This window comes from Hemicordylus capensis, chromosome 6, assembly GCF_027244095.1.
Source record: "Hemicordylus capensis ecotype Gifberg chromosome 6, rHemCap1.1.pri, whole genome shotgun sequence".
NCBI lineage: Eukaryota > Metazoa > Chordata > Lepidosauria > Squamata > Cordylidae > Hemicordylus > Hemicordylus capensis.
In genome coordinates, this window is record NC_069662.1 from 111,541,539 (window position 1) to 111,568,352 (window position 26,814).

At 43.2% G+C, this 26,814-nt stretch overlaps 1 protein-coding gene across 2 annotated transcripts in view; it reads left to right on the top strand.

Moving 5' to 3' along the window:
• The window catches only part of EFHB (EF-hand domain family member B), a 43,925-nt gene extending 32,461 nt beyond the window's left edge, over positions 1-11,464 (top strand). For both annotated transcript variants that reach the window (XM_053264139.1, XM_053264140.1), the window contains exons 9-14: positions 210-277; positions 1,119-1,273; positions 2,663-2,870; positions 5,215-5,433; positions 8,397-8,578; positions 11,126-11,464. In XM_053264139.1, coding sequence (XP_053120114.1) covers positions 210-277; positions 1,119-1,273; positions 2,663-2,870; positions 5,215-5,433; positions 8,397-8,578; positions 11,126-11,296 — 1,003 coding nt within the window. In that variant the 3' untranslated portion in view covers positions 11,297-11,464. The remainder of the gene's footprint in view (positions 1-209; positions 278-1,118; positions 1,274-2,662; positions 2,871-5,214; positions 5,434-8,396; positions 8,579-11,125) is intronic.
• The last annotated feature ends 15,350 nt before the right edge of the window (positions 11,465-26,814 follow it).

Consider the following 26,814-nt stretch of genomic DNA (forward strand, 5'->3'; position numbering starts at 1 on the left):
GTGGTAGTAGCTTTGATTCATGTGGAAAAAACAGCGAACACATTTCAGGTGAACTCTTACCAAATGTCTTCATCAGTTGTCTTTAATCTTTACTTATAGTACAAGAGGTGAACTGACAGACAGATACATTTTTCACATCTAAAACAACGATTTCACTTGGGTGGGAAAAAAAATCAAACATTTGTCTAGCAGATTCTTTTCATTTGCAGCATAGCGGAGACGCTCAATGTTCCTCCAGACCATACATTTGGAATTCTACTTCGCCCTGATGAATATGGCAAGTATATAAGTGACATTCTCATATTTTCCAGAAGTCCCACTGTAAAACCCCAGTGCTGGAGGAATCATTTAGTGATTTAAAGTGGTGGCTAATTCTATCCCATCTTATGAACCTTAATTTTAAGTTTGGGGTTTGTTCTCTCCAGTGCTGTACATCTAGTCAATATAGAATGTATTAAGTTTAAATTTTGAAAGGAGAAAATGACAGCATGGTTCCAGTAGCAGCAAGAATAACCCTTGCTTATATTGCATATACAGGAGGACCTCGATATTTGTGGGGGTTCTATTCTGCAGTTGTACTGCAGATATGGAAACTGTGAATATTGAGGCATTGAATGAATGGGGAATTGGGGGTTAGGTTCCTGGTCACCAGAAAAATGAGGAAAAATGCAGATTTTTGGCCAAATTTGGGGGGAAACATGGTGGGGGAGCTCCTCCTTACCATGCCTTGCTGCCCACCCCCCGCGTTGTGCTGTGCCCCCGGAATGCCCGGAAATCACCACTTTGGGGTTTTGTTTTGTTTTAAAGAGCAATTTTGTGGCTCCGAGAAACAAAATGGTGGCCGGAAATGACCTCTGTGGTCATTTACGGACACCTCTGAACTGTGGATACACAAGGTCAGTGTGTTTTTTTGTTTCGTTTTTCCCCATGTATGCCAAGGTTGGGTGTCTTTTTCCCCGACCATGGATACGCAAATCCGCATATAATGAGGTTTGCCTGTAGATTGGACCTGAATGGCATAGGGGTTGAATCAGGATTGAAAAGGACATTACAGAACTACCACATAAAAACTAAAATGTGGTCACAGCAAGCTTGCATTAATTGTATTAATTGCATAGGTGTCGGGGATCTCCTTCATCAGAGACTTCCTAGTGAATGCCTTCGAGGTAAAGACAGAGAGCGAGCTGTCTTTACTGCAGTTCGGCAGGCTCTGAAGAAAGCTAATTATCACAATTTTGAAACATTACTACAAGCATTTAGGCATTATGATAAGGTTAGTGGCTTTTACATTTTGTGATTGCCTTGTAAAACATATATACCCCGTTGAGAGTGCTATACTTCACTGTGAAAAGGAAAACTGCAACCTCAAATAGCTACTTCTGTAAGAAGAGTAGAACATCACCTTTGTTTTATGTCGCTGTGTGTCTACTTAGAGACTTATGGGTACAGATACTGGCTCAATATATGGCCTTGGCAAAAAATATATATTCATTCATTCATTCATTCATTCATTCTTACTATGATTTACACGTTACTGAGAACAGGAGAGATGTTCATTGGTTGAAGCTTTTTAACACTTGGTTAAATTTTCCAGATGGTTCCTGTGCATAATTAGATGTTTTGCATCTTTAGTTTTTCTACAGCAGGCCTGCATGGCTTGTGACTCATCAAGCAGAGGCCACTGGCTGTGTGGGGGCCCACCAGCTATTTGTGGTCTTCCTGGTGTTGTTCTATGCCTAGTTCCACAGGAACATGGAGAGTTGTTGGGTGCCTGGCAAACTAAGTGGACAGAGTTGCCAACTTTCTGTAAATTCAGAGACGGTCCATAAGAATGAGCTAAAATTGGATGTGTCTGTAATGTCTGCAAAAGCATTTAGATATCTGTAAAAATATAAAATTGTTTCTCGAAAAGCATGTATATAAACTGTGAGGCAGCCAACAGTCCAAAGCCAAGCTGTCCTCTTGTGCCTGGAAAGAGAAGAGAGCCGAACTGACAGCTAGGCCCTCACCAGGAACACCCTGTGGGGGAACACAGGGAAGATGATATTAGGAGATTCCCACAGTGGAATGGTATTGTGAGGGGCTCAGTCCAGGAATGACAGGGACACGACCTTTCGCAAGACTTGCATCAACTGTTGGGATGTATTGAAAGTCCTGGCCAATGATGAGCAGGAGTAGCAGAGGGTTGGAAGAACCCAAGGAAGTGAAGGTGTCTCATCCACCTTGCAAGAGCATTCAGGAGAGGTGAGAAAGCAGTTGACTGACTGGGAGATGGGAGAAAAGGTGAGTGAATCTCCCTGCTCCCTTCTTCTACACTTGTTCACTTTTGACATTTTGAACTATCTTGATATTGTGTAAAATGTGTTCATAAGACAGTTTGGTTGCCTGTAATTTCCCCCCATTCTGTCCATAAATCCACTCCCCCTCCCCCACCCCAAGGTTGGCAAACCTGCTGATGGGCTGTCTTCGACTTGGTGGTTTGCAGATTGTGCAGGTCTGCTCTAGATTCAATTTTTGTATCACATGGAAAATTGTTCTGTAAAGGCACATCTTTGTGGTTGTATGCTTTGTAATGTGTCAGCTCTATTTCAGCACTTAGTCCTCTAAAGCAGAGTACATTTTAACACATAAATAAATAAAATGATTATGTTGTTTAATCTAGGATGGTGATCGGAAGATAAGCAAGGAAGACTTGAAAAAGGCCTGCTTTCAATTTAATCTGGATTTGGATGAAGAGCTCTTGGATGCTTTATTTAACTACTGTGATTTGGACAAAAATGGTTTTATAGACTATCTGGAGTTTGTGAACTTTCTTAACTGGAAAGACAAAATGTCCCTTAAGGAATATGAAGAAAAAATAATTACAAGAGGTGTGTGGAGAATATTTAGATATAAACTTATTCCATAGATCTAATTCTAACATACAGATTTAGTTCACTGAGTGCCTCCTAGAGTAAATTGGGGATTTGGAATCATCAGTAAGCCAAGTAGACATTTTCCATTGATATACTTTGTGATGTTACATCCAGTATATGCAAAAGTATAATGTTGAAACTGCTTTCTCAAGATACCCAAATGGCCCTTTCTTTGTCCTGCCACTTTCTGTATCATTGGTCCCAAGGCATGATCTAAAGGCACATGATACAGCTGTCTTGTGGAAGCTGAATATGTCTAGATGTGGTCAGTGCCTGGATGAGTGATGCCTGAGAACCTTGTATACACTGCCTTGAGTTCCATAGTGGAAGAAAGGTGGGAGATCAATGCAATGCAATGCAATGCAATGCAATGCAATGCAATGCAATGCAATGCAATGCAATGCAATAATAAATAAATAAATAAATAAATAAATAAATAAATAAATAAATAACTGGAGTAGTCACTTGGAGGCGGAGACTCGATTGTTTCATTCACAGAGGCTCTTAATATGAGAGTGAGACTTTGTTATATTCTTCTTTCCTCTGCCCCAGTGATTATGGATTGCCTGCTGTTTAATCTCTGTTTCAGTTCTGGGTCCCAGGAACACCCTGGGGGAAGGTGCTTATGCATGCCCTGTCTGATTATGCGTGCCCTGTCACACTTAACTGGAAGTACATGAGCATCTGCCTTAAAAAAAAAAAAGTCAATATTTAACATGTTTTATCCTTGTAGGGTTCCAGCTGGTTTTATCATGTCCAAAGGTGTTGCTTTTTAAGTAGGTTTTGCATACAATCGTTTTTCTAAAACCAAAAATAGCTCCTAAGGACAAGTCTATCAATGGCTACTAGATATGATGGCATTTCCAGCTTCAGAGGCAGAATGCCTTAGAATACCAGTTGCAGGAGAGCAACAGTGTGAAAGGGGCATGCCTTCATCTCCTGCTTGTGGGCTTCCTAGAGGCATCTGCTAGGCCACTATGGGAAACAGGATTCTGGACATCGGAGGCTTTGGTCTGACCCAGAAGAGTGGTTCTTACAATGCATTTAAGTAATTCAGCCAAATCCAAAACCAGTACACAGACAAGAGCCTCTTAATGAGCAGGAGTAGATCACTGGTGCATCCCCATAGTGGTGCCCCAGCACTGACATGAGTTGGATAGTCTCTGCTTGTATGCACTGGAGTCACTGGGTTTGGATCTGTTAATATTCATTGCCTTGTGATATTAAAATCAAAAAGCAGTTGGGATTAAATAAATAAATAAATAAAAATATTAATAAACTACAAAACCAAAACATTTTGTTTGAACAGCAGTCAAATAGCTTGTTCCAAATGATTTATTTTTTCCTGGGATTTTTACACGCAGCAGGCTTTACCATGAGTTTACTGGGAGGCTTTACTGCAAACTCAAAGTTGTCCCCCCAAATGATGCAAATAGTGGATTTTTTTTACCCTGGATATAAATCGGGATACACTAGGACAGTGAAAAACCCGAATTGTGTGTGAACTGCTCCTCGATAACTTGCAGGGACTTTTGGGTAAACCTGGCCGATATGTGAACACACCCCCTCCATTCCGGAAGAGATGTGAGTTAAAGGGCTTTAAAAGTCCCGTGTGAAAAAATTCCTGGCTCCTCTTGTAGTAGGATATGGTTGAATATTGAACAAAAAATCAACACACACTCTGGATTTATTTTGGTTGTGGGTGAATTTTATCCTGAATAAGAATGTGTGGCACAAAATGTGTCAAAGCTTGAATAAGACTACTGACCCAGAAGCTACTTTGATGTTGAATGGAGATATATCTGCTGTTGTTACTTTTACTATTAAGTATATAGTTTTCAAAGGAATAGGAAAATAATAAAATTAAAATTAGAACAATATGGTTCTCTATCCCCAGAAGGCTCACAGTCTAGAAGAGGGCTGCACAACTTTGGCCTTCCAGCTATTGTTGGACTTCAACTCCTATCATCCCTATTGGCCACTTTGGCTTGGGATGATGGGAGTTGTAGTGCAATAGTAGCTAGATGACTGAAGTTGTACAGCCCTGGTCTAGAAAGACACACAAAGCAGACACCAGCAAAGCCACTGAAAGGATGGTCAAATATTGAATGAAAAATCAACACACTAGATTTATTTTGGTTGTGGATGAATTATATTTAGCAGTTGCTCTCCTGCTGCTAAATATAAGAGAATCTCCACTTTGTTGTGTCCCTTTTTGTTTAAAATCTTGCCTAGGATGTTGCCAGTGCCTGTGAATGGAAATGATGTTTGCCATTTTGGTATCCTTTATTCCACACAGGCAAAAGGACAGGTCCCTTTGATCTCATCCCACCAGGAGGATCAGAACCTGTAGCAGACGAAGATCCTGTGCTGAAACCTGAAGACATTGTAATCAAGGAACCAGGCAGTTCAGAAAAAACACCCAGAACACTTTCCAGACCAACAGATCATGTGTTTTGTGACTATCGCACAACTTCTTCTCAGTATAACGCAGTCGTAGGAGGCATTCCCTCGTCTTGTAAGTACAAACAGGTGTACTTTTCATTACCAGGTTAAGTTAACCAGGCATTTTAAATTGAATGCTTGCAAATGCCACTTACAAAGGTACTAGTTATTGGCTACGATGCCCCTAAACTCCAGAAAGCTACTGCTTGTGCTCCTGTTTGGGCATTTTGGATGCAACTAGGAATGTGGGAAGTGTCCTAAGTAGCCAGGAGGAGCTACATGCTCTAGGACAGGCGTGGGCAAACTTGGTTCCTAGTTGCTGTTGAACTACAACTCCCATAATTCCCAGACACAATTTATGCATTCCCACTGCATTTCCATTAGTCTTTCTGGCATCATTCCACACACTAAGCCATTGTACTGGGGCTGATGGGAGTTGTAGTTCAGCAACCTCTGGAGGCTCCCAGTTTGGGAACCACTGTACTGAGCAATTTATTGTGGCTGGGAATGATGGGAGTTCAACACCAATGAACTACAATGATGACAGCAAGAGCTGGAGGTTTGCTCACCCCTGCTCTAGGAGATCCTCATGTTCAAATCATTAAATGACCCTTTATTATTATTATTATTATTATTATTATTATTATTATTATTATTAATTCGATTTCTATACTGCCCTTCCAAAAATGGCTCAGGGCGGTTTACAAAGAGAAATAAAACAAATAAGATGGCTCCCTGTCCCCAAAGGGCTCACATTCTAAAAAGAAACATAGGACACACACCAGCAACAGTCACTGGAAGTACTGTGCTGGGGGTGGATAGGGCCAGTTACTCTCCCCCTGCTAAAGAAAGAGAATCATCATGGTAAAAGGTGCCTCTTTGCCCAGTTAGCAGTGGTTTTAACCTATACACCATGCATAGGTCCTACAGTCATTTCCATCAGACCTGCAGGCTGAAGCACCCTCTACATATTTTCGGTTAGGCTAAAACAGTGCATCTGCACACTTAAAGAGTTGTTCCCTTAAGCACATCAAGCCAAATGTCAAACTCTTGGTTTATTTTATCAGATTCATTATTGAATCTGATAAGCATAAAGGTAAAGTGTGCCGTCAAGTCAGTTTCGACTCCTGGCGCCACAGAGCCCTGTGGTTTTCTGTGGTAGAATAGAGGAAGGGTTTACCACTGCCTCCTCCTGTGTAGTATGAGATGATGCCTTTCAGCATCTTCCTATATCGCTGCTGCCCGATAGTGTACCAGCGGGGATTTGAACTGGCTACCTTCTGCTTGTTAGTCAAGCATTTCCCTGCTGCACCACTGATAAGCATGCCAAGTTCAAATTGCCAGGAAAATGGATACTAGTACAGTATTATTAGCTTGCTTTTAGCTGGTGGCAGATGTGGGCCACAGTCCAGCTACTTGTGATAGTGGCAGTGAAGGCAGCTGCCAGGGAGAAAGAAATGGTGAGGGGGAGGTGGGGCTCCCAGAGCCATGCTGCAGCAGCAGATGAAAAATGTTTGACTGAGAAATGAGGGGGGAGAAAATGGGATGCAGAAGATGTGCCGTCTTTTTACCTTTCAGAGAATCTGTTGACTTGAGCGAGATGCCAAAAGGATGGATCTCTGCAAGGTGGTCTGTGGGTTCCATACTGCAAAGATGATTGCCAAAGTGGGGGCAAGGAAGCTTGGAGGCTGCTTTGGCAGACACTTCAACCCACGATTCCAAAGTAGCCAGCCGTCAGGCAGGCACTGGGTTCCAAGGCAAAGTTCCCACACTCTACATGCTGGTGGCCTGAACTAGGGTTCGGGCAGTCAGGAGCAGGGTTGGCCCACTGCAGACCCATATCTGAAAGGGCTCAACCTCAGTGACTCCACTCAAAGATCTAAGGATTTCTAGGGCAGTCTCATGTAGAGCTTTCCACAGGCAAGCCCACTTCTAGGTTTGCTTTAGCTCAGTGATTCCGGGAGCCTCTTCTCATGAGCAGTGAGAAGGGCTCGCAGGTGGCCTGCGGGGGAGGCAGGTTAAGCCTACCTTCCCTACATACGATTGTCTCTTCTTCTCTGGGTAGGTAGATTGCCCCGCCCAGATGAGCAGTGGCTCTCCCAGCAGCACAAGGGTCGGGCTTCTGGGACATGCCATTGCATGTCACCCCACCCTCTGGAGCTCCAATAATGCACTACAGAGGTGTGTGGTGCATTCTGGGGATCCCCTCCCCTCCCCAAGTGTGTGGCTACAAGCAGCCGCCGCTGACACACAAACAAAATATACGAAGTTAAGGGAAGGCTCACTCCATTAACCTTGTTTTCAAGGGGAGCCACTTAGTCGGCTTTGCCACCATGTTGCCACCAGGATCGACCCCTAGCGGTTTTGCACATGTGCATGAATAGCCTCCAGGTCAGCCCAATCCTGGTGGTTCACACACGCGTGCAAAACCAGGCAGGGCTCCTTTAGCACAGTATTGCATGCGCGTGTGAATAGTATCTGGGTCTGCAAAGGTGGGAAAAGATCTTTACTGAAGAGTGTATGTATGATTGATGTTTTAATGCAGGCTAAGTATTCTACCAAAAGAAAACCACAGGGCTCTGTGGGCGCCAGGAGTCAAATTCAACTTGACGGCACACTTTACCTTTACCTTAAGTGTTGCTGTTTTATCCAGGTGGAGACACCAGAACAAAAGAGCTCTAATATGCCAAATTTAATTAAGTGACTCCAGATTTGTTCTGATTGCATATGAGAGTGCAGTTTGCTGAGCTGCTGGAACATGGCTCCTGTATTGGGATCTTGTTGTTCCAAAATTGAAACTTTAGCTTCCATTAAATGTGATCTCGGGGGTGTGAACTCTCTCTCCTAAATCAGTCCTCTCTGGCCTGGTTTAGGGTTACACCTCTCCCTTGCTTCCTCCCTCCCTCCCCCCCCCTGCTAAAATAGAAGCAATGTTTTATTTTTTTGGTCTCTGCAACATATAATTTAGCCAGTATAAATGCTAAATGAAAACTGGAGACAAGATGTCTTGTAACAGTGCATTGTGTTTTTCTACAGATTACCCACTATATGGTATTCCAACTATCCGTGCAGATATTCCTGCCCCTCGATTTCGACGCATCAGTGACATAACTAATTATGGCGATCAAGCCGGTGCTTATGCACTGTTATATCCTTCTATATTTAGCAACAATGGAGTGTATGAGAAAGATGTCTTCAAGACAAGGTCCAAAGAAGAGGTATTTATTTAGAAGATTGGGTGGGTTTCCCCCACTGAGATTTTATATTTGTGGAAGAGATTGGGAATACAGTATAACGTGGATAATCAAATACATATTTAGCACTTGGCAGATGTTTCTTAGATACAAGTTGTCCTCTGCCAGAGGAAGCAACTCTACATTGTAGGGACCAAGGAATTCCATGACCAAAGGGAAGACTCAAAGTCCATCTGTTGTTCATTTGTGCTCTAATGAAACACAAGGCTGAGTAGTTGTGGTGTGGAGGAGCCACTGCCCTATTCCTGCCTGCCAATGGCCTTACTCTAGGTCCTCCTATCCTTTTCTTCTCTGCTAACAGTTTTTCTACACTTTGGGGCTAGACTGTAGTTCTTCTATAACCAACAGGTGTTGTTGCTAGCAACCCAGTGCATTGACTGTTGACTGGAGAAAGGTGAGACGGAAGGTGAGCTGAAGCCCTCTGTCTGGAGATTCTCAAGTAGTTCTGCTAGCCCAAGTCTCAGAGATGTACTGCCATCTCTCTCTGGAGCACCAACCTCACCTCACCCATTAGCGCTACTTCCTCCCCTCCCTGGGCCTCCTCCCCTGCCCCTAAGCTTCTTAAGGCCCTGTGTCAGGGATACCATCTTCTGCAATTGCCGTCTTCAGTTCTCTGCAGCCCCATTTTCAAGTTAACCCTTCTGGACCCTGACTGGTGCCTCCAAATCATGTCATTGGAGGAACATGATAAAACAGTTCTGGATGTTAGTAGCAGTGAGGACTGAGCCACCTGGTTTCAGCAGCAACTATGTCATGAGCCAGAAATGTTCTCCAGGATGAGTCAGGGCCATAATGCAATTAGTGCTTTATAGAAGAAGGAACTATAGGTGCCTACCTGGTATGTATTACAGAGACCTGGCTGGGGGAGGCTGGGGGCCCAGTGTGGTCCCAGCTTTTCCCTCCAGGGTACAATGTTGAGGAGTGGGTGAGGGACCGTGGGTGGGGAGGTAGAGTGGCTGTGGTCTGTAAGAATAACCTTTCCCTTACCAGGATCCCTGTTAGAGTGTCGGACCATATCCAATGTGTGTACTTAAGTCTGGGGACCAGGGATAGACTGGGACTTCTGTTGTTGTACTGATCGCCCCACTGCTCAACTTATTGATCAGCTCTTACTAGAGTAATTTTATTTAAAGTGGGCATTATGTGAACCAGGAGGTCACATATCAGCTACACCACGTTTTATGAATACCAAGACTCCAAACATACCTCAGAAATTACAAAATATCATTTGATGAAGGCCAAGCTCATTGTGACTTGGGAATTCTTTCCCCCACTTACTTAAAAAGGCAGCTACAGTGGGCCCTGATTTGGATTGGAGTCATGGTATAGGGAAATGGGAGTTAACTTACTTACAGTAAGCCCTTGAATGTAAATATTGTACTATAATGCTGAAATTTGGCCAACTACTGCAATAAAGATATTCATATTCATATTAATTCAAGCCCTCCCCACAAGCTGTTATTAAGCTACTGAAAAGAAAACTGTTGCTGACAGCAGCTTCAAGGGGGCAACTTGGATTGGGACCAGCCCATGTCAACTTGGATTGGGGGCAGCCCATAGATTATCCTTCCTACTGCATCCCAATAATTTTTTAAAAGCAAAATATTTATATGGGCTAACATTCTGTGCAGCCTTCCAAGGGCAGAACAAGAGCTCCATCCTCTCCCAACAGCCTCTAAACCAACTGCAGGAGAGGCTTGGCTTGCAGTGCAGCATGGGCAGAGGGAGGGGGGAAAGCTCCTCTCTCCTCCCCATTAAAGGCCCTTCACACCCAAAAATATGTCTGTGAGGGCTACACAGCCCCCACAGACATATTCTTGGATGTGAAAAGGGCTTTTGTGGGGAGGGGAAAGAAACGAAAATTATGTCTGCCCTCCCCCTCCACCCATGCAGCACTATGATCTAAAATCCCCGCAGTTAGTTTAATGGTTCCTTGGAAGGACAGAGCTGTTGCTCTGTCCTCATAAGGCTGTGGAGAATGTCAGCCATTATCATCTTCTTCCCTGCTGTTTTCCTCTACCCATTTATTCTATTATATCTGGAATCAAACTTGGAATTTAGCATGTGGCCAGACTGGTCCTTGCATTTTATTTTTCTCCCTCATTTCTCAAATACAGTTTCTACGTCCTGGAATTTTGGGCCTGATTTTAATTATTTTTTTCTTAATAAATGTACAATGTACACCTATGCCAAACTCCTACATTTGATGCAGTTTGGTGAAAACTGTGTATATTGTACGAGAAGGCTAGAATTTTGAGACGGAACCACAAAGCTGCCCAGTATGGGGGTTGTGAAATAGTTAGGTTCTCCTGAAATCTTGATAGGCTTCCTCTACATTTGGTTAAAACCTCGTCTTTAGTGGTCCATTTAGTCTGTTGTCTGAAGCCCAACTAATCTGCAATAAAGTACAATTTATTTGAAGGTCACTTTCAAGATCTGCATGTATATATTTGCTCTATCAACTGTAATTTTAACCAGCAATTAATAATAATATTTTATATTATTTTATAGATTGCACGTATTTTGCGCAACATTGGTGTGAGCCTCTCAGATGAAAGTTTTGAGGAAGTGTGGAGGCAGGCCAGCCTGAAAGATCACAGAGGAGAAGTCTGTGTCGAATCCATCCGAAATGTACTGGATGAAATGCAGACATCGCACATAAAAAGCACAAGTTGCACATAAAAACACAAGATTTCCCTTTATGAACTTGATTCTCCCATTATGACCTTGATTGCAAACAAGGATAATGCAATGCATAGAAATATGTTCATTTATTGAAAATAATAAAGCAGCCTTTTCAATTTTGATGGAGAAACATATTTTAAATGCCTAATAAACATCTCCAATCTCTTTCCTTCCAAGTGTGAGGTGTATTCCCTTAGAAGTATGGGAAGGAGGTTAATTCCATCATTATTTTAAAAGGTAATGAGCCCACAAAAATGTGCATATATGAACAGAAATGTGGGAGAAGCTGGAGAGGGATAATCAGGACCAACCAGGCAAAACAAAAACTGAGAGCATGCAACAGTGATTGCTGAACTGAAGGACAAAAATATTTCCTAAATAGCAAATAGCAAGCATCAAACACTATATTTTTTTAAAAATCCAGAATAAAATTAAGAGAATATTTAATTACTGGAAAAGAAAAAGTGAAACCTATGTAAGTGTGAATGGCAGAGATTGATTCAAGACTGTAAGGATCATGATTATTTGAAGAGATCAACGGTGTGAAGCAGAATCGCAGAGCTCTAGATTTATGACTCCACTAAATCTATTGACTAGGACAATAATGTGCTCTGCAGGCACATTTCAAAGTGACATACTGTAATGGGTAGGGCTGTGTATCACATCATCCTGCTAAACAAACCATATTGGAACATTTTTCTTTGGAAACAGTTCTATTAAAAATTCCTCTGATATTTGAGACAATTTGATACCATACTGAATCGTATCAGTATGGTACTGAATCGTATTGGTGGGGGCAGGGCTTACCTTTATTGAAGAGCTAGCTTTTAAAAAAAGAAATTAGGTGTTTTCTGGCAGCCGCAGGAGCAGCATTTCAAAGCACTGCCTTGCCTTCCACATACCGACCTATAATGCAATGCACCAGGAGAATATGCAACTTCATGATTTTGCAAGCTTTTCCTACTGGGGAAAATATGGCTGTTCCTTGTAACTACGGAGCATGGCCATTCCCTGCCCCCTGTAATGCACCAGGAAAAGGATGCAACATTATGACATTGTGTCAAAGAAGCTAGTTTTTCAGTAAAGGTAAGGCTCCTCATATCACATCTGGATGCATCAAACTGATAAAGATTGTCAGCTCAATGCAATTCTGACCGCCCTCTGCATTTTTAGCCTGATGCCAGAATGGCCAGGATTGGGATCAACCTGATAATAGGATCCATGCACAGCCTTAATAATGGACTAGTTCAGACCTTACTTTGTCTGCACTAGTCCATTGGATATGGGATAAAGGGGTGTGTGTGTGTGTAGAGCACATTTGTCCTCTCCCCCTACTAGTGTGCAAGTGGACCTTTCTTTAATCACGTAGTAGAGGGATGGTTTGTCCAAACTGCCTCTCTGCATGTAGGGATGTGCACGAGTTGGTTTGGAATCTCCTCTGGAAAGCACGGAACCAGTTTGGGCACCTCCATTTAGCTTTGTCACACACATTCCTGGTGTGCATGCACGCCAGCCATTTGCATGCCAACACTGTGGAGGTTGCAGGGAACAGCACCACAGCCCTGCACAGCCGGTTGGGGGCTGGGTTCCACACCCAGAAAAGCAGGAGGGTGGGGAGGAGCAGGTAAGGAGCGTGGTTCCCTTAAGGGAACCACTACCCACCCTGCCAGGAGCCGTTCATGGACATCTCTATCTACATGTGCTGCAAATACTACTAGTAGTAGCATGTGCAGAGGGGTGGTTCCGATGAACATCCCCCTCCCCAATTTGGAAAAGGTGCCTTTGGGTCTCGGAAGGCAGAAAGGACAGTTCACTCACAGTGTGCACACATACTTTCCCCATGTGCAAGAGCCAGCAGACCAAGTATCCTTTGAGCTGATGAGCTTCTCAGATCATGCACGTATTATAGTTTGTTTTTGTAGAACAAGATATGGTGTGAATGCTTTGTTGTATTTCTCTATAGTTTTTCCTTTTAAAGGCCAGTAGATAAAAGATAAAAGGAGATAAAAGAACTGAACTGCCAGTATTCATTCACAACTTATCTGTAAAAAGGAAAAAAAGCTCTGAAGAACAGTTCACTTAATTTATCTCTTTTGAATTGGTTTCTCAAGTACCTTGGTGTTTTATATCTGCTTCTGTCATAAATCTAAAGTAATATTAGGTAGATTTAACTAGGATTTTATTCAGAACAACTCCAGTTTCTCCTTCTCTGTTCCCCTCCCTTTCCCCCCCAGACTCCACACCCCCCACTAGGATAAACTTCTAATTAACAAAACATAAAAGTAAGCCAGATAGAATAAAACACATCCCTCCCCTTTATAACAATGAGAACTGAATTGATTTAAAAGTTAGTGACAAAGTCTTTAAAGTGGTTTCCTGTCACGCACACTTCTAATTCTTGGAGTCTGGGCACAGGAACTGATAGTGATTTGTATTTGGGTGCAGAGGATTGTCCATCATTTGTATCAGCCTCCTCTGTGAGGTCAAAACTGGAGGCAAGTTCAAACTCCTCTCCAGTTCTTCTCTTGAGATTAGATCACCACCCCTCTTTTTTCATAGCATGTATGCTTGAAAGTTTCAAACTATTCAATTTCTTTCCATCATCCAATATGACAGAGTCTCCTCAGATTTTGATTATTTGTTTTGGACCAGCAAAAACAAAGCCTTTATAAAGCACTCTGACTTTATAGCGCAGTGATACTTGAACAAAGTCCCCCACCTGAAATGTTCACTGTTTTGCACCCAATTTATGATCCTCATACAATTTATATTTTTGTTGTTTCATCACAAATTTATGCATTCTCAGAGTGAAATGGCACGGAAACTCCCATCAGCTGTTGCCATTGAGTAGGTTTGGTTGTAGCTTTGCATCCTCTCAGCAGTTCAAAAAATTATTTTCCGGTTTTTGTTTGTTTGTTTGTTTGTTTACAATGAGGAGTAGTTTGATAAGCAAATAGAGTTTCACAGATTGCCTCCTTCCACAGTTGCTGCATAGTAGCCAGTTGTAAACTTTCTTTCACTAATCTGTTCATTCTTCCACTAACTAAGCCATTCCCTCAAGGATTGTATAAAGAAATAGTCTTGTGTTTTATTCCCTGGGTTATGCACATGTTGCTGCATTTCAAATAAGGTAAGGTGTGTCCCACTGTCAGTCACTAGTTCTTTAGTAAGATTGTTACAGACCAGGCCTGATTTATACACCAAATATGCTCATTAGCTAGTATACAAAATTAGGTCTGGCCCATAATGTCATCAAGTTCTTTATATGGTGACCCGTGTGTGATCTGGGCGCATGAGGAAATGAGATCAAACCACTCCTGAAAGGGTTAAATGGGCTTTATTGAGTATAAAGACTAACAACGTAATCTAGCAAAGCAGAAAGCAGAATACTCTTTATTAATATCAGCAACAGTATTTCCTAACCAGCACCCATATTCCACAGTGTGCCCAACTGACATATGTGCGTGCAATTAAATCTTCCTAGGTCTAATACATTTCAAATATAGGCAGAAAAGAAAAGGTGGGGGGAGGCTGTGGGCTGATAAGGTTTTGGGGGAGATCAGAGATTAGTAGAAGGGAAAAAAGGGGGGGGGAATGGAGAAGGGAGCAATAAAAGAGGAAGGGATAAGGGGGTTCCGAGCAGCATATTACCAGGATCAGAGGCTGGAGAGAGATGAATCACTTCAGCTGAAGCAGTGAGGCGCTGGCGGAGACAGGAGTTGTGCAATTGTTTCAGATCATAGCTGAGAGCTCCATGGCTGGGGAGCCTTGACTTCTCACTGCGCAGTGAGAGTCATAGCCTCTGAGCACGGGCAGAATTCCTGCTTAGCTCCGCGGCTGGGCAGCAAACTCTGGGAAAGCGTGTGAGCAGATCTTGTTGTAGGCACAAACATGCTAGCGTGTGAGCAGAATGCCCGTAGGCACAGAACTGCTAAACTCTCTGTCTCAAAAGCCTCATTCTTATAGTCATTTTCTCTTTGATCCTTGAATAGGATCTATTCAAAAATCTCCTCTGTTCCTGTATGTCCAAAAAGGTGTCAACTTCCTGCCACCTTCTCAACAAAATCTTAATTATTCAGGATATCAGCTAGTCCAGCGATATCTTTGGATTTCATCTCTGTAAACTGCGTGTGCTCAGGAAGGGAGGGGTGGGGAAATCTGCATCTAAGATGCTGCAAATTACATCTTGGGTCCCCAGAAGGTGTTAAAATTCAGAGTTTAGTAATAGAATTGTGGAACTGGTCTCATTTGGTGTCAGACAGTCATTCCATTATGTACCTTTATCCAGTGTTTTGCTTGTAATTGTAAACAAGAGAATATTTAAAGTATACATGAAAAGGTGTGTGTGAGATTTGTAGCATTGGTGAGGTGAGGAGTTAAAATCTGCAGGCATTTACTGTGTGCATTTGGCTATGTTGAATTTCTATAGACAGCAATTGAGCTTAATCACTTGGGCCTTGCAGAGCCATCACTGACAATGGAAGGAGGAACTCAACAGGTCTGGCAAACCCGTCCACAGACACCTTGGTAGCCAGTGGTATTAGCATATGGATTGCAGCATTCAGCATTCAGACCTGGCTCCATTGTTCCCTTGCATATCCCATTTTAACAACACAATGCCAGGTTCCTCCTCTCTTCGCAGAGCAGGGAACAGCATGCCAGAGTTCAGATATTATTTCATTTCTTGATATAACATGGAGTCACCCAGGCCCATATATTTCACCATACTTCTGAGTTGGTACCTCTGGTTAGGCTGGGTTATGACTGTTCACAACAAGATCTTATCTTGAAAAAACTGCAGCCATGAACTGGACCACCTTGCTTGTTGTAATGTTGTCAGCAAATGAAACTTCTGGCCACCAGGAATAGTAATCCACCATCTAGGGATGTGCAGGAACCAAGTTTTGTGCACTGGTTTGAAGCCGAACCAGTTTGTGTGTCTGCAAAACTGGCTCAACTGGTGGAGTGTGGTGCCAGGGGTGGTGGCAAGTAGCACCCTTAAAAGTGAGGACAACAGGTCCTCACTTGCTCTGATTTGTCTTTCTCTATTTGTCTTTTAGTCAAGCTTGTGCCCAGGTGACCTTAGTGGGCAACTTTGATCACTTCTGCTTGTAAGGAGGTTGGCACCATCCAACAATCAGGCCTCAGCACCAGCTCATTGAGAAGGGACAACTCCCTCGCTACGTGCATGTATGGTTGAAGATGTTCAGGTACCTATGTTCAGGTACATAGGAAGGAGAGCTGGTCTATGGGAGGAGAGCTGGTCTTGTTGTAGCAAGCATGAATTGTCTTCTTTGCTAAGCAGGGTCCATCCTGGTTTGCATTTGAATGTGAAACTACATGTGTGAGCACTGTAAAATATTCCCTTTAGGGGATGGGACCACTCTGGGAAGAGCATCTGCATGCTTGCATGCAGAAGGTTCCAAATTCCCTCCCTGACATCTCCAAGATAGAGCTGAGAGAGATCCCTGCCTGCAACCTTGGAGAAGCCACTGCCCAGCTATGTAGACAATACTGAGCTAGATGGATCAATGGTCTGATTCGGTATAAGGCAGCTTCCCATGTTCCTATGTACCTTGTTTTTGCATGGCCATCCATTAGTTATGTAAGCTCTAAGTTCAGTAAGCATTTGATCAGCACTAGGGATGTGACGGAACTGGCGGGGGCCAGTTCGAAGGCAGGGAGAGAAGGGCGGGGGAGGGTGAACTTACACCCCCCCCCAGTTCATTTTCCTCACCAGCGTGTACATAAAAGCCAGAAGTAGCACGTGCACATTCACACCCTGATGCGCACATGTGCATGCACTACTTCTGGTCACTTCCAGTCCAAGGAGTGAATGGGGCAGCAGGGAGGTATGTTGTCACCTCGCAAGACCAGTTTTTACACAAACGCTGGCGGGGGAATGCTGTGGGGGGGAGTGCACCCTCCCCCACCCTTAAAATTACCCCCCCCACACACCCAGTGTTCAAACCTGTTTGGAGGCCCGTAAAAGGGCCTCCAAACTGGTCCATGTACATCCCTAATCAGCACTGAGGGATGCTTTCCACTCCGAAGATGTGATCACTCAGTAACTGGATAAAGATATTTGCATAATTACTACTCCTTCATCCTCTGGGATCTCCTCTTGGGCTGGAAGTCAAGATAAACAATCTGCAGTTGTATTCTCAATGCCTAGCAGATATTCCACCATATCTAGTCCATAAGCCTGGTGATTCATTTGGCTATTCTTGGGGTCACTTAATTTGATCCTCAAGTAGGAAATAAAGCAGTTAGTAGGGGTGTGCAAACTGGCTCAATGTCGAACTGTTTCGATCCAACAGTTCGGAGTCGAACGAAAGCACAGTTCGGGGTCGAACCGTGTTTGGTCCGACTCCGGACTGAACACCCCCCCCCGAATGTTCGGGGGGTTTGCAGCAGATCTTTTAATGTTAATTTTCTTTATCTTATCCTCCTCGGGGGAGTTCCTGGAACTGGCGGGGGGGGGGTCCACGGAGGTCCCCCTCCCCCCGCCGGCTTTCCTTATTGTCTCCTCTGGCCGGTTTGGTCGGCTCTTTGGCCAGTTTTCAGCCTTCTCCCGGCAGCCCGGCAGCCATTTTGGAGACTGTGCACCTGCGCAATTGGCTGGAGGGGGCAATAAGGAGAGCCAGCGGGGGGTGGGGGAGCCTATGTGGAACCCCTCCCCCACCGCCTCCAGGAAGTCCCCTCTGGGGATAAGGTAATTTTTTTTTCTTTTTAACCATAAAAGGGTCAGTGAACCCCCCCAGCCAGACCAGACCACACCAGACCATGCCGTGCGGGGGAGGGGTCTAGGTGGTGCCAGACTGAACTGGCCTGGTCAGGTTTGAGTCCAGTCCGGACTTGAACTGAACCTGGACAGCCGATTCCATGCACATCCCTAGCAGGTCTTACCTAGCAGGTTTTTATGGTCTTACCTAGCAGGTCTTTATGGTCTTACCCTAAAGTGAATTTTCTGCCCCACAAGTAAGCCCTGAAGTGCCTCACCACCCAGAAACATCCTAGAGCTTCTTTTTCAGTGACAGAATACAGTGCAGTATGCACTCTGGAAGCAAAGGCAACTGTGACTTCCCTGTCCCATTTTTTCTGGGTGAAGACAGCACACAAATCATATTCAGAAGCATCAGTGGTTACAACAGTGTGCCTGATGGTGTCAAAAGAGGCTTGCCAATTTGATAGTCTGAAAACTAGCCTTGCAGTATGCATCTCAGTTAAATGCTACATTCTTTTTAAACAGAAGATGCAATGGAGCAACTTTTGAGGCAAAATTGTCCAACAAATTTAGAGTAATACTCACAGAGGCTCTTCACACAAGCAGTGTGGAGAGCCTGCAGGTTTCTGCAGGGAGAATGGGCTTGACCCCCTCTCCCCGCAAACAAGCACGGAGCTCGTCCTGGGCAGCCAAAATTATCAGCTTCATCATGGAGTCGGTAGGGGTGGTGGGAATTGGGGGCTTCCTGCCCCCCGGAAGTCCCAGGATGCCCCGCGTGAATGTGCGGAGCATTTTGGGGAGACCCCCGAGGCTGGGAGACTTTCTGCAGCCTCCTGGTCGGGGGTCTACTCAAGAGCTGCTGTGGTACGGAGCTGCACTACGGCATCTGATCGGAAAAATAGGGTTAGCAGAGTGCTCACTCTGCTAACCTTGTTTTAGGGGAGGGCTAATTTGGCAGGCTAGCCGCCTCTGCACCATGGGGCTCGCCCATGAGCCTGGTGGGTCTTATGATGGGGGGAAACCGAGCTGGGCTTCTTTAGCCTGGTTTCCCCCCATTGTGAGAATAGCCTCATAGTGTCCTAAAAATGAGCTAAGTGCATCCTTGTTGTGTGACACTGGTTCTTGTGCTTCCCGAATAGTTCTCACAAAGTCTGTTTTGGGATGTATGCCACTCTGATATATTGTGTGTCCCAAGTATGTCACCAAGTGCGTGCAAAGATAGTAAGTCCTTGTTGTTGGAGTTTTCTTAAGACTTCTGTCCATTTAGCATCATGCTCCTTAATGGTTTTGCCAAACTCTAAAATGTCATCCTGAAAGTAAGCGATGCCATCTGTAGTCCAAAAAATTGCATGCATCATTCTTTGAAATACCGAAGCTGCAGAGGCTAATACAAAAGGTAGTCTTTTGTATTGAAAAAGACCCTCTGGGGTAATGAAGGCTGTATATTTGTGAGAACATCTGAGCAGAGGAATTTGATGTTAGGCTGAAGACAAGCCCAAAGTTGTGAACATGGAGGCCTCTTTCAGAGTAAGCAGCATTTCATTGATACTGGGTAATAGAAGACAATCCACTACTATGATGGAGTTCAGATCTCTTAAATCTACAGTATGCACATTCGAAGTGTACCATTTGATTTCTGTACAAGGACAATGGGAGAGACCCATACTGATGAATCAATAGGTTCTATGATGTCAGCATGCTGTAGTCTTGAAAGCTCCTCTTTAATTGGTTGGCACAATGCTATGGGTACATTCCTCACTTTGTTGTACAGGTATTACATTTGCCTTCATCTAAATTTTATGTTTGAAATGTATGGCAGTGCCAGGAGTAGCAGCATATGAATCCTCCATCATCTGTAATATGGATTCCATGCTATTTTGGTCTACCACTACCCGTAGATCTTTCTGATGCTTCCAGCCCAATATTGAGAATTCTTTTCGTGACGTGTACACTTTCCCTTATTGCTATTAATGGATACTTCACTGCTGTCCTGGAATACCAAGGACATACTGCAGAAGGGAAAGTGTGAGTGTCAACAAAGGACTCTCAATATTGGGCTGGAAAGATAAGAAAAATCTGTAGATAGAGATAGACCCAAATAGACCCATGGGGAACCTCCATATCCCTGTGGGTGAATGTCTGAAGTCTGCAGATGCAGCTCTGATGTAGCAAGGAGTTTCTTGTAAAGTAGATGGGAAATGATTGTGTACCGACAACCAGAATCAGCCATCATCCACACTTCACGGCCATTAAGTTTTACTTGACCATGTGCAGAAGCAGGCTCTGATTCTGTCACACTTAAAATGCTGTCAGGAAGTGGTTCATCTGCCTCATTCTTATCATATAGTGAGTCAGTAATGCAGTGGACTGCAGACTTGCAAACCATAGCGAAGTGTCCCTTTTTTGCACGTGTTGCAAGTGACCTTCCATGTAGGACAGTAAGCAAATTCAGCTTTGTGAGCAGAGTCTCCATGTCGGCAGCAGTGGTAGCTCTTCTTTTCTTGTGCTGCCACTTTCTGGGGCATTGCCATATGAGAAGATTGGATTTGGAAGGATTTAGACCAAACAGCCTGGATTTCAGGAAGTTGGTTTTGGAAAGCAAAGAGAGTAATTTGGCACAGTGAAGAGCATTTTCCATGCCCTCCTAGCCATCTCCATTACTTTATCCAAGGTACGTTTCTGCTCCAGCAGCCATTTTTCATGCAGTTTGGAGCAGTTTGTTTTCATAATTTTAAATAAACAAACAAACAATCAATCAATCTGATCATTTCATTAGTAAAGTTGGCAAACTCATAGGTTACACTTGCAGTAAAGTACACAATGCGGTGATTTACTGATCAATAGATTTACCAGCCAGTTGGAATCTAGAATAGAACTTGTGATGTTCAGCAATCACATTCAAAGTAGGGTTGAAATGTTCATCTAAGGCTTGAAGAGCAGCTTCATAAGGGTTGGCAACCCCTTCCAAGTTGGTAGGAAAGGGCAAATACATATTCTCTGGCCTTCAGGGCCCAGACAGTGAAGCCATATAGACTTCTGTTTTGCTGGAATAAAATCGGGGTCTGTATGTGTTAGAGGTTGTTAATTTTTACCCCAGTGGGTAAAACAGCAGGGCACTAAGGAATGGGCACACACTCCAGTTCCAGAGTGGGTAGCAGAGAATGGTTTCATTGTTGCAGCTATTTAGAGAAAACACATGGAGATCCTTGTAGAACTGAACACTAAGTATTTATTGGTTAAGTACACTTGGATAGGAAAGACCTAAACCTCATCTAAAGAACTACATCATGAATAGGTAAGGAGGGAGAGAGATGTTTCCATCCGTTCTCTAGGAGGAAAGGAAGGATTATGGCTCAGCACAGGAAGTGCAGAACAGTCAGATCAGGGGTCATAGAGTAGAGACAGGTAGAACAGTCAGGGAGACCCTGACTCACTGTCTCTACTCCCAGTGCCCCTAGTGGTCAATAGGATAGTTGGTGCAAAAGGTCGATGCACTGGAAGTCCATCTCCAACAATATGGTGAGGAGGTAATTGCAGAAATAGGACGTCCATTGTTTCCAGGGAAGAGCATCTCCGGGGGTGGACAAGAAAAAAGGTGGTGGTGGGATCTGAGCCATGCTACAGAGGGCATCTAGTGAACAACAGAGTCCAAGACTGAGAACGAAAAATTCCCTTCAGGGGTTGCGCAGGTCAGGAAGCCTGGAGAAACAAGCAGCAGCAGCAATAAAAGAATGCAGCAGTTCAGGAATGTAGGCCCAGTAATGCAATAAACTGAAGATGCAGGAACCTTCACTAGCTTTGCAGGTTCACATGTATAGCTAGTTCAATTTTTGCCAAATGTTTTATAACTGCTACTTTCATAAACAAAAAGTAATATTAGGTAGATTTAACTAGGATTTCATTCAGAACAACTCCAGTTTCTCCTTCTCCTTCCCTCCCTTCTTTTCAGACTCTCTCCATCCTAGTCTCTACAGGATCCCTAATAGGACAAACTTCTAATTAAGAAAACATAAAAGATAGCTAGTTAGAATGCAACACTTGGCTTTGGTAAATTTGAGCACATTTATTGGTTGGAAAGGAAAAGGCAGTGTTAATTTAGCTGCAGTCAAATAAGGAAAGAAAAAAACAGAAACTGGCCATGATGAAGGGAATTTTAAAAATATTTTAATTTATTCAATTTTTTTATACCGCTCTTCCAAAATGGCTCAGGGTGGTTTAAAATTAAAACAAAACCATTAACAATTAAAACAGAAATTATAAAACAGCGTAAAACAACCATTAACAATTAAAAGATCCTAAAACAGCAATTAAACAAGCAAAACAATTTTAAAACCCTGAAAAACCTGGTTACAACTTTAAAACCAATTACAACTATCTAAAAACCCTGGAAGGCCAGGCCAAACAGATAGGTTTTAAGGGCTCTCCTGAAGGCCATAAATAAAATAAAGGCCATGAATTTGAATAAAGAATTCAAATTGTGGATTTCTGCAGGGAGTGCATTCCACAGTCCAGGAGCGGCTGCAGAGAAGGCCCACCTCTGAGTCACCACCAGACGCACTGGTGGTAGTTGGAGACTGACCTCTTCAGATGACCTTAACGTGCAGTGGGGATCACACAAAAGAAGGTGCTCTCTGAGGGCATATGTGGGCATAGTTTCCAAAAGTTTGTTATAAGAGTCTCCAAAAAATGAAGACTGGCAGATGTAACAAGTCCACTTCAACTGAATGTGATATTTACTATTTCTAGTACATATTGCTAATTGCTTGTGTAGGCTATACCTAATCGCATATCCCTTCCTGCTTGGTACTCCATGACTTGGATTTTCTTATAATTTAATAGAAATATGGGCAAACACTTGCCAATTCTACTACACTTTTATCAGGGCCGTTATTTATTTATTTATTTATTTATTTAGTGCATTTTTATACCACCCCAACCCAAGGTCTCAGGGCGGTTCACAACAAATAAAAACAAAACATTAAAATCAATTCAATATTAAAAACAGCTTAAAACAAATCAATAAATAATCCAAACTTTAAAAAGTTACAAAGTTAAAAGCTAAAAGGCCTGGTAAAAAGATAAGACTTTAGACACTTTTTAAAAGCCGCTAGAGATGGGAAGACTCTTATTCCCACGGGAAGCGCGTTCCAAAGTCTTGAGGCGACAACAGAGAAGGCCCATCCCTGGGTGGCCACCAGACGACATGAAGGTAGCCACAGATGAGCCTCCCCTGATGTACACAGTGGACGATGGGGATCATGCAGAAGAAGACGCTCTGTTAAACACCGTGGGCCTAAGCTGTTTAGGGCTTTATAGGTTATAACCAACACCTTGTATTTTGCCCAGAAACTTATTGGCAGCCAGTGCAACTCCTGTAATATAGGAGTAATATGGTCTCTTTGAGATGACCCGGAGACCAACCTGGCTGCCGCATTTTGTACTAATTGCAGTTTCCGGACTATGTACAAAGGCAGCCCCACATAGAGCGCATTGCAGTAATCAAGTCTGGAGGTTACCAACAAGTGTACTACTGTTTTGAGATCATGAACCTCAAGAAATGGACGCAGCTGGTGTAGCAACCAAAGCTGATAGAAAGCGCTTCTGGCCACTGCCTCAACCTGGGAAACAAGGGAAAGGTGTGGATCCAGAAGCACTCCCAAACTGCATACCTGTTCCTTCTGAGGAAGTGTGACCCCATCTAGAACAGGTAGATCAATATCGCTTCTCGCGTGATGACCCCGCACAATAAGTACCTCCATCTTGTCTGGATTCAGTCTCAGTTTGTTATCCCTCATCCAGCCTATTACTGCTTCCAAGCAGGCATTCAGGGAGGATATGCCTTCTCCCGATGATGTTGACATGGAGAAATAGATTTGGGTGTCATCAGCATACTGATAACACCCAGCACCAAATCTCCGGATGATCTCTCCCAATAGTTTCATGTAGATATTAAAAAGCATTGGAGACAGTATGGAGCCCTGAGGGACCCCATATAAAAGCTCAGATTTTGAAGGGCAACAGTCTCCGAGCAACACCATCTGGGACCTGCCAGAAAGGTTCCTACCTTTGCAGTTCCTACCACTGCAAAGCAGTGCCTCCCACCCCCAACACTCTCAGATGTTCCAGAAGGATACTATGGTCGATAGTGTTGAAAGCCGCCGAGAGATCCAAAAGGACCAACAGAGTCACACTTCCTCTGTCAAGTCCCAATTGGAGATCATACATCAGGCCGACCAAGGCAGTCTCCACCCCATAGCCCGTCCGAAAACCAGTTTGAAATGGGTCTAGATAGTCAGTTTCCTCCAAGACTGTCTGGAGCTAGGAGGCCACCACCCTCTCAATCACCTTGCCCAACCATGAGAGGTTGGAGACAGGCTTGTAGCTACTAAACTCCGAGGGGTCCAAGGCAGGCTTCTTAAGAATAGGTCTAATAATTGCCTCCTTTAAACAAGGAGGCATCCTGCCCTCTCTCAGAGAGGTATTTATAATTGCCACCAGGCTCTCCACAACTACCCCCTTGTCAGATAGTATAAGCCATGTTAATTTAATTTTCATTGCCATTCACAGGATGCAATTCCACTGTTTCAGAACATCTAGTTTCCACAGGACAAATGCACAGGAAATGGATTGAGGAATGACACAGAAAATAGCTTGAGTCCATGTGAAAAAGAACATGTCGGTCAATGTGGATGATGGAAACCATTGCTAGACTTGTTTCTGTTAACACAATCTACACAGCTAGTTTCCCACTTGTAATGCTGGGCTTTCCCAGGGAACAGCACATGCTTCTCACAACTTTGGGTGCGCACTCCAAGGCTGAACTGGAGTGTGGGAAGCTAAAGTCTGAATGCTCCGTTTCCCCCTTTAGAATACATGTTTGAAATACCTTAAGATATAGATAGAGATATAAATCACAGTTCAGTATCCACATACATATTTTGCACATAGGTCATTCCAGCCTCAAAGGCAAGATGCTTGTAAATATCAGTTGCAGGGAAGCAACAGAGAGAGCGCATGCCCTTACCTCTTGCCTGTGGGCTTTTCAGAAGCATCTGGTGGGCCACTGTGGAAAGAGGGTGCTGGACTACATAAGCCTTGGGCCTGATCCAGCAGGGCTGTTTTTATGTTCATATTAGGCCCCATGATAAGTTTCTGGCATCTCCAGTTAAGGAATCTGAGGTAGAACAACAGAAGACCAGAGGCCTCTGTTGCCAGTCAGAACAAACACTACTAGGCCAGGAACACAAATTGTGTGGTAACTCTTTACAATGCAGAACTATATCAGATGTATAACATTTAAAATGTTTACTTAGTTATTTTCAGAAATATGTTTACCCTGCCATTTGACCCCAAAAAGGGACTCCAAGGCAGCTAAGAAACTCAATTAAAACACAATAGTACATGCATAAAGGCAATTAAAGATTCAAGAAGTGGAAAATAACGAGAAATAGCAGAGGGATCTTAGCAAATCAGACAGGGGAACAAGCACCACCACAAATTAAATACATGATGAAGCAGAACAGTTTTAACAAGACGCCACAAAACCATCAATGAAGATGTCAGGAAGAAGCACAAGATAGGGCTCTAATGCATTTGCAAGAAAGATGGGATAGAATTTGATAAACTGAGAGTTCCATAAGCTGAACGTCATTACTGAGAAAGTTCTAACTGGTGTTCCTGCCAATTGTGAGTCTGAAGTCAAAGGAATATGAAGCAGGGCGGATGAAGATGAAGATGAAGAGGCGAAGCAGCAGCAGTGGGGGCAGGGGGGCAGACATGTGGGGAATAATTATGAGAATTATAAAGTCCATGAGACTTTAAGGGTGATAACCACCAGCACTTTCAATTGAAATCGAATACAAACTGATCATATAGGACAAGCATCCAAAATGCGAACCCTGTATCAGGTTCTTCCCTCCTCTTCAAAATGTTTAGGCAGACAAAATTAGCATATATTTCTCATAATTATTCCACGCAGTTTTGGAGGGGTTCTAAGCAAAAGGGGATGGTTTATCATATGTGGTGGTCTTCTGATAAGGTGGTATTTTTCGGTAAAAAATATTTGGAGAAATAAGAATTATAATGCAACAAAATGTTGAGTGTTCTCTGGAATTAGGGCTATTGCATATATTTGTAGGAAATAATGGCAAGTTAAAAAACAAGGAACGTATAATTTTCTTAATTTTGGCAGCAAAAATAATAATTGTTCAACAATGGAAATATTTGGATCAGTTAACCATTGAGAAGTGGTATAAAAAGGTGTGGTCAATTGCATTGCTAGAAAAGATCACTGACAAGATTAAATTAACGAAGGCTGAGAGAATAGATTCACAGTTCTACCGTATTTTGGCAGATTATATTTATCATATTAATAGTACTAGATCTGATTCTGGATTTTCTTCTGATATAGGGAAAATATGATTGTTAAATGTACTGTGTTACTATGAGATACTGTTCTTTGTTGTTATGTTAATATAGTTCTAATTTAAAAAAAAACCTTTAAAAAATGTTTAGGCAGACATGTTTGCCTAGTCTTACTAGCAGTAGCTACTGTAGAGCATTCGGTGGAGAAATGAAACAGGTAATGCTGCCTAAGCCACCTAATGGCGCAGCGGGGAAGTATTTCCTAGGGAGCAAGACGAGGTTGCTGATTCGAATCTCTGCTGGTATGTTTCCTGGACTATATTCCCCAGACTATGGGAAACACCTATATCAGGCAGCAGCGATATAGGAAGATGCTGAAAGGCATCATCTCATACTGTGCCGGAGATGGCAATGGCAAACTCCT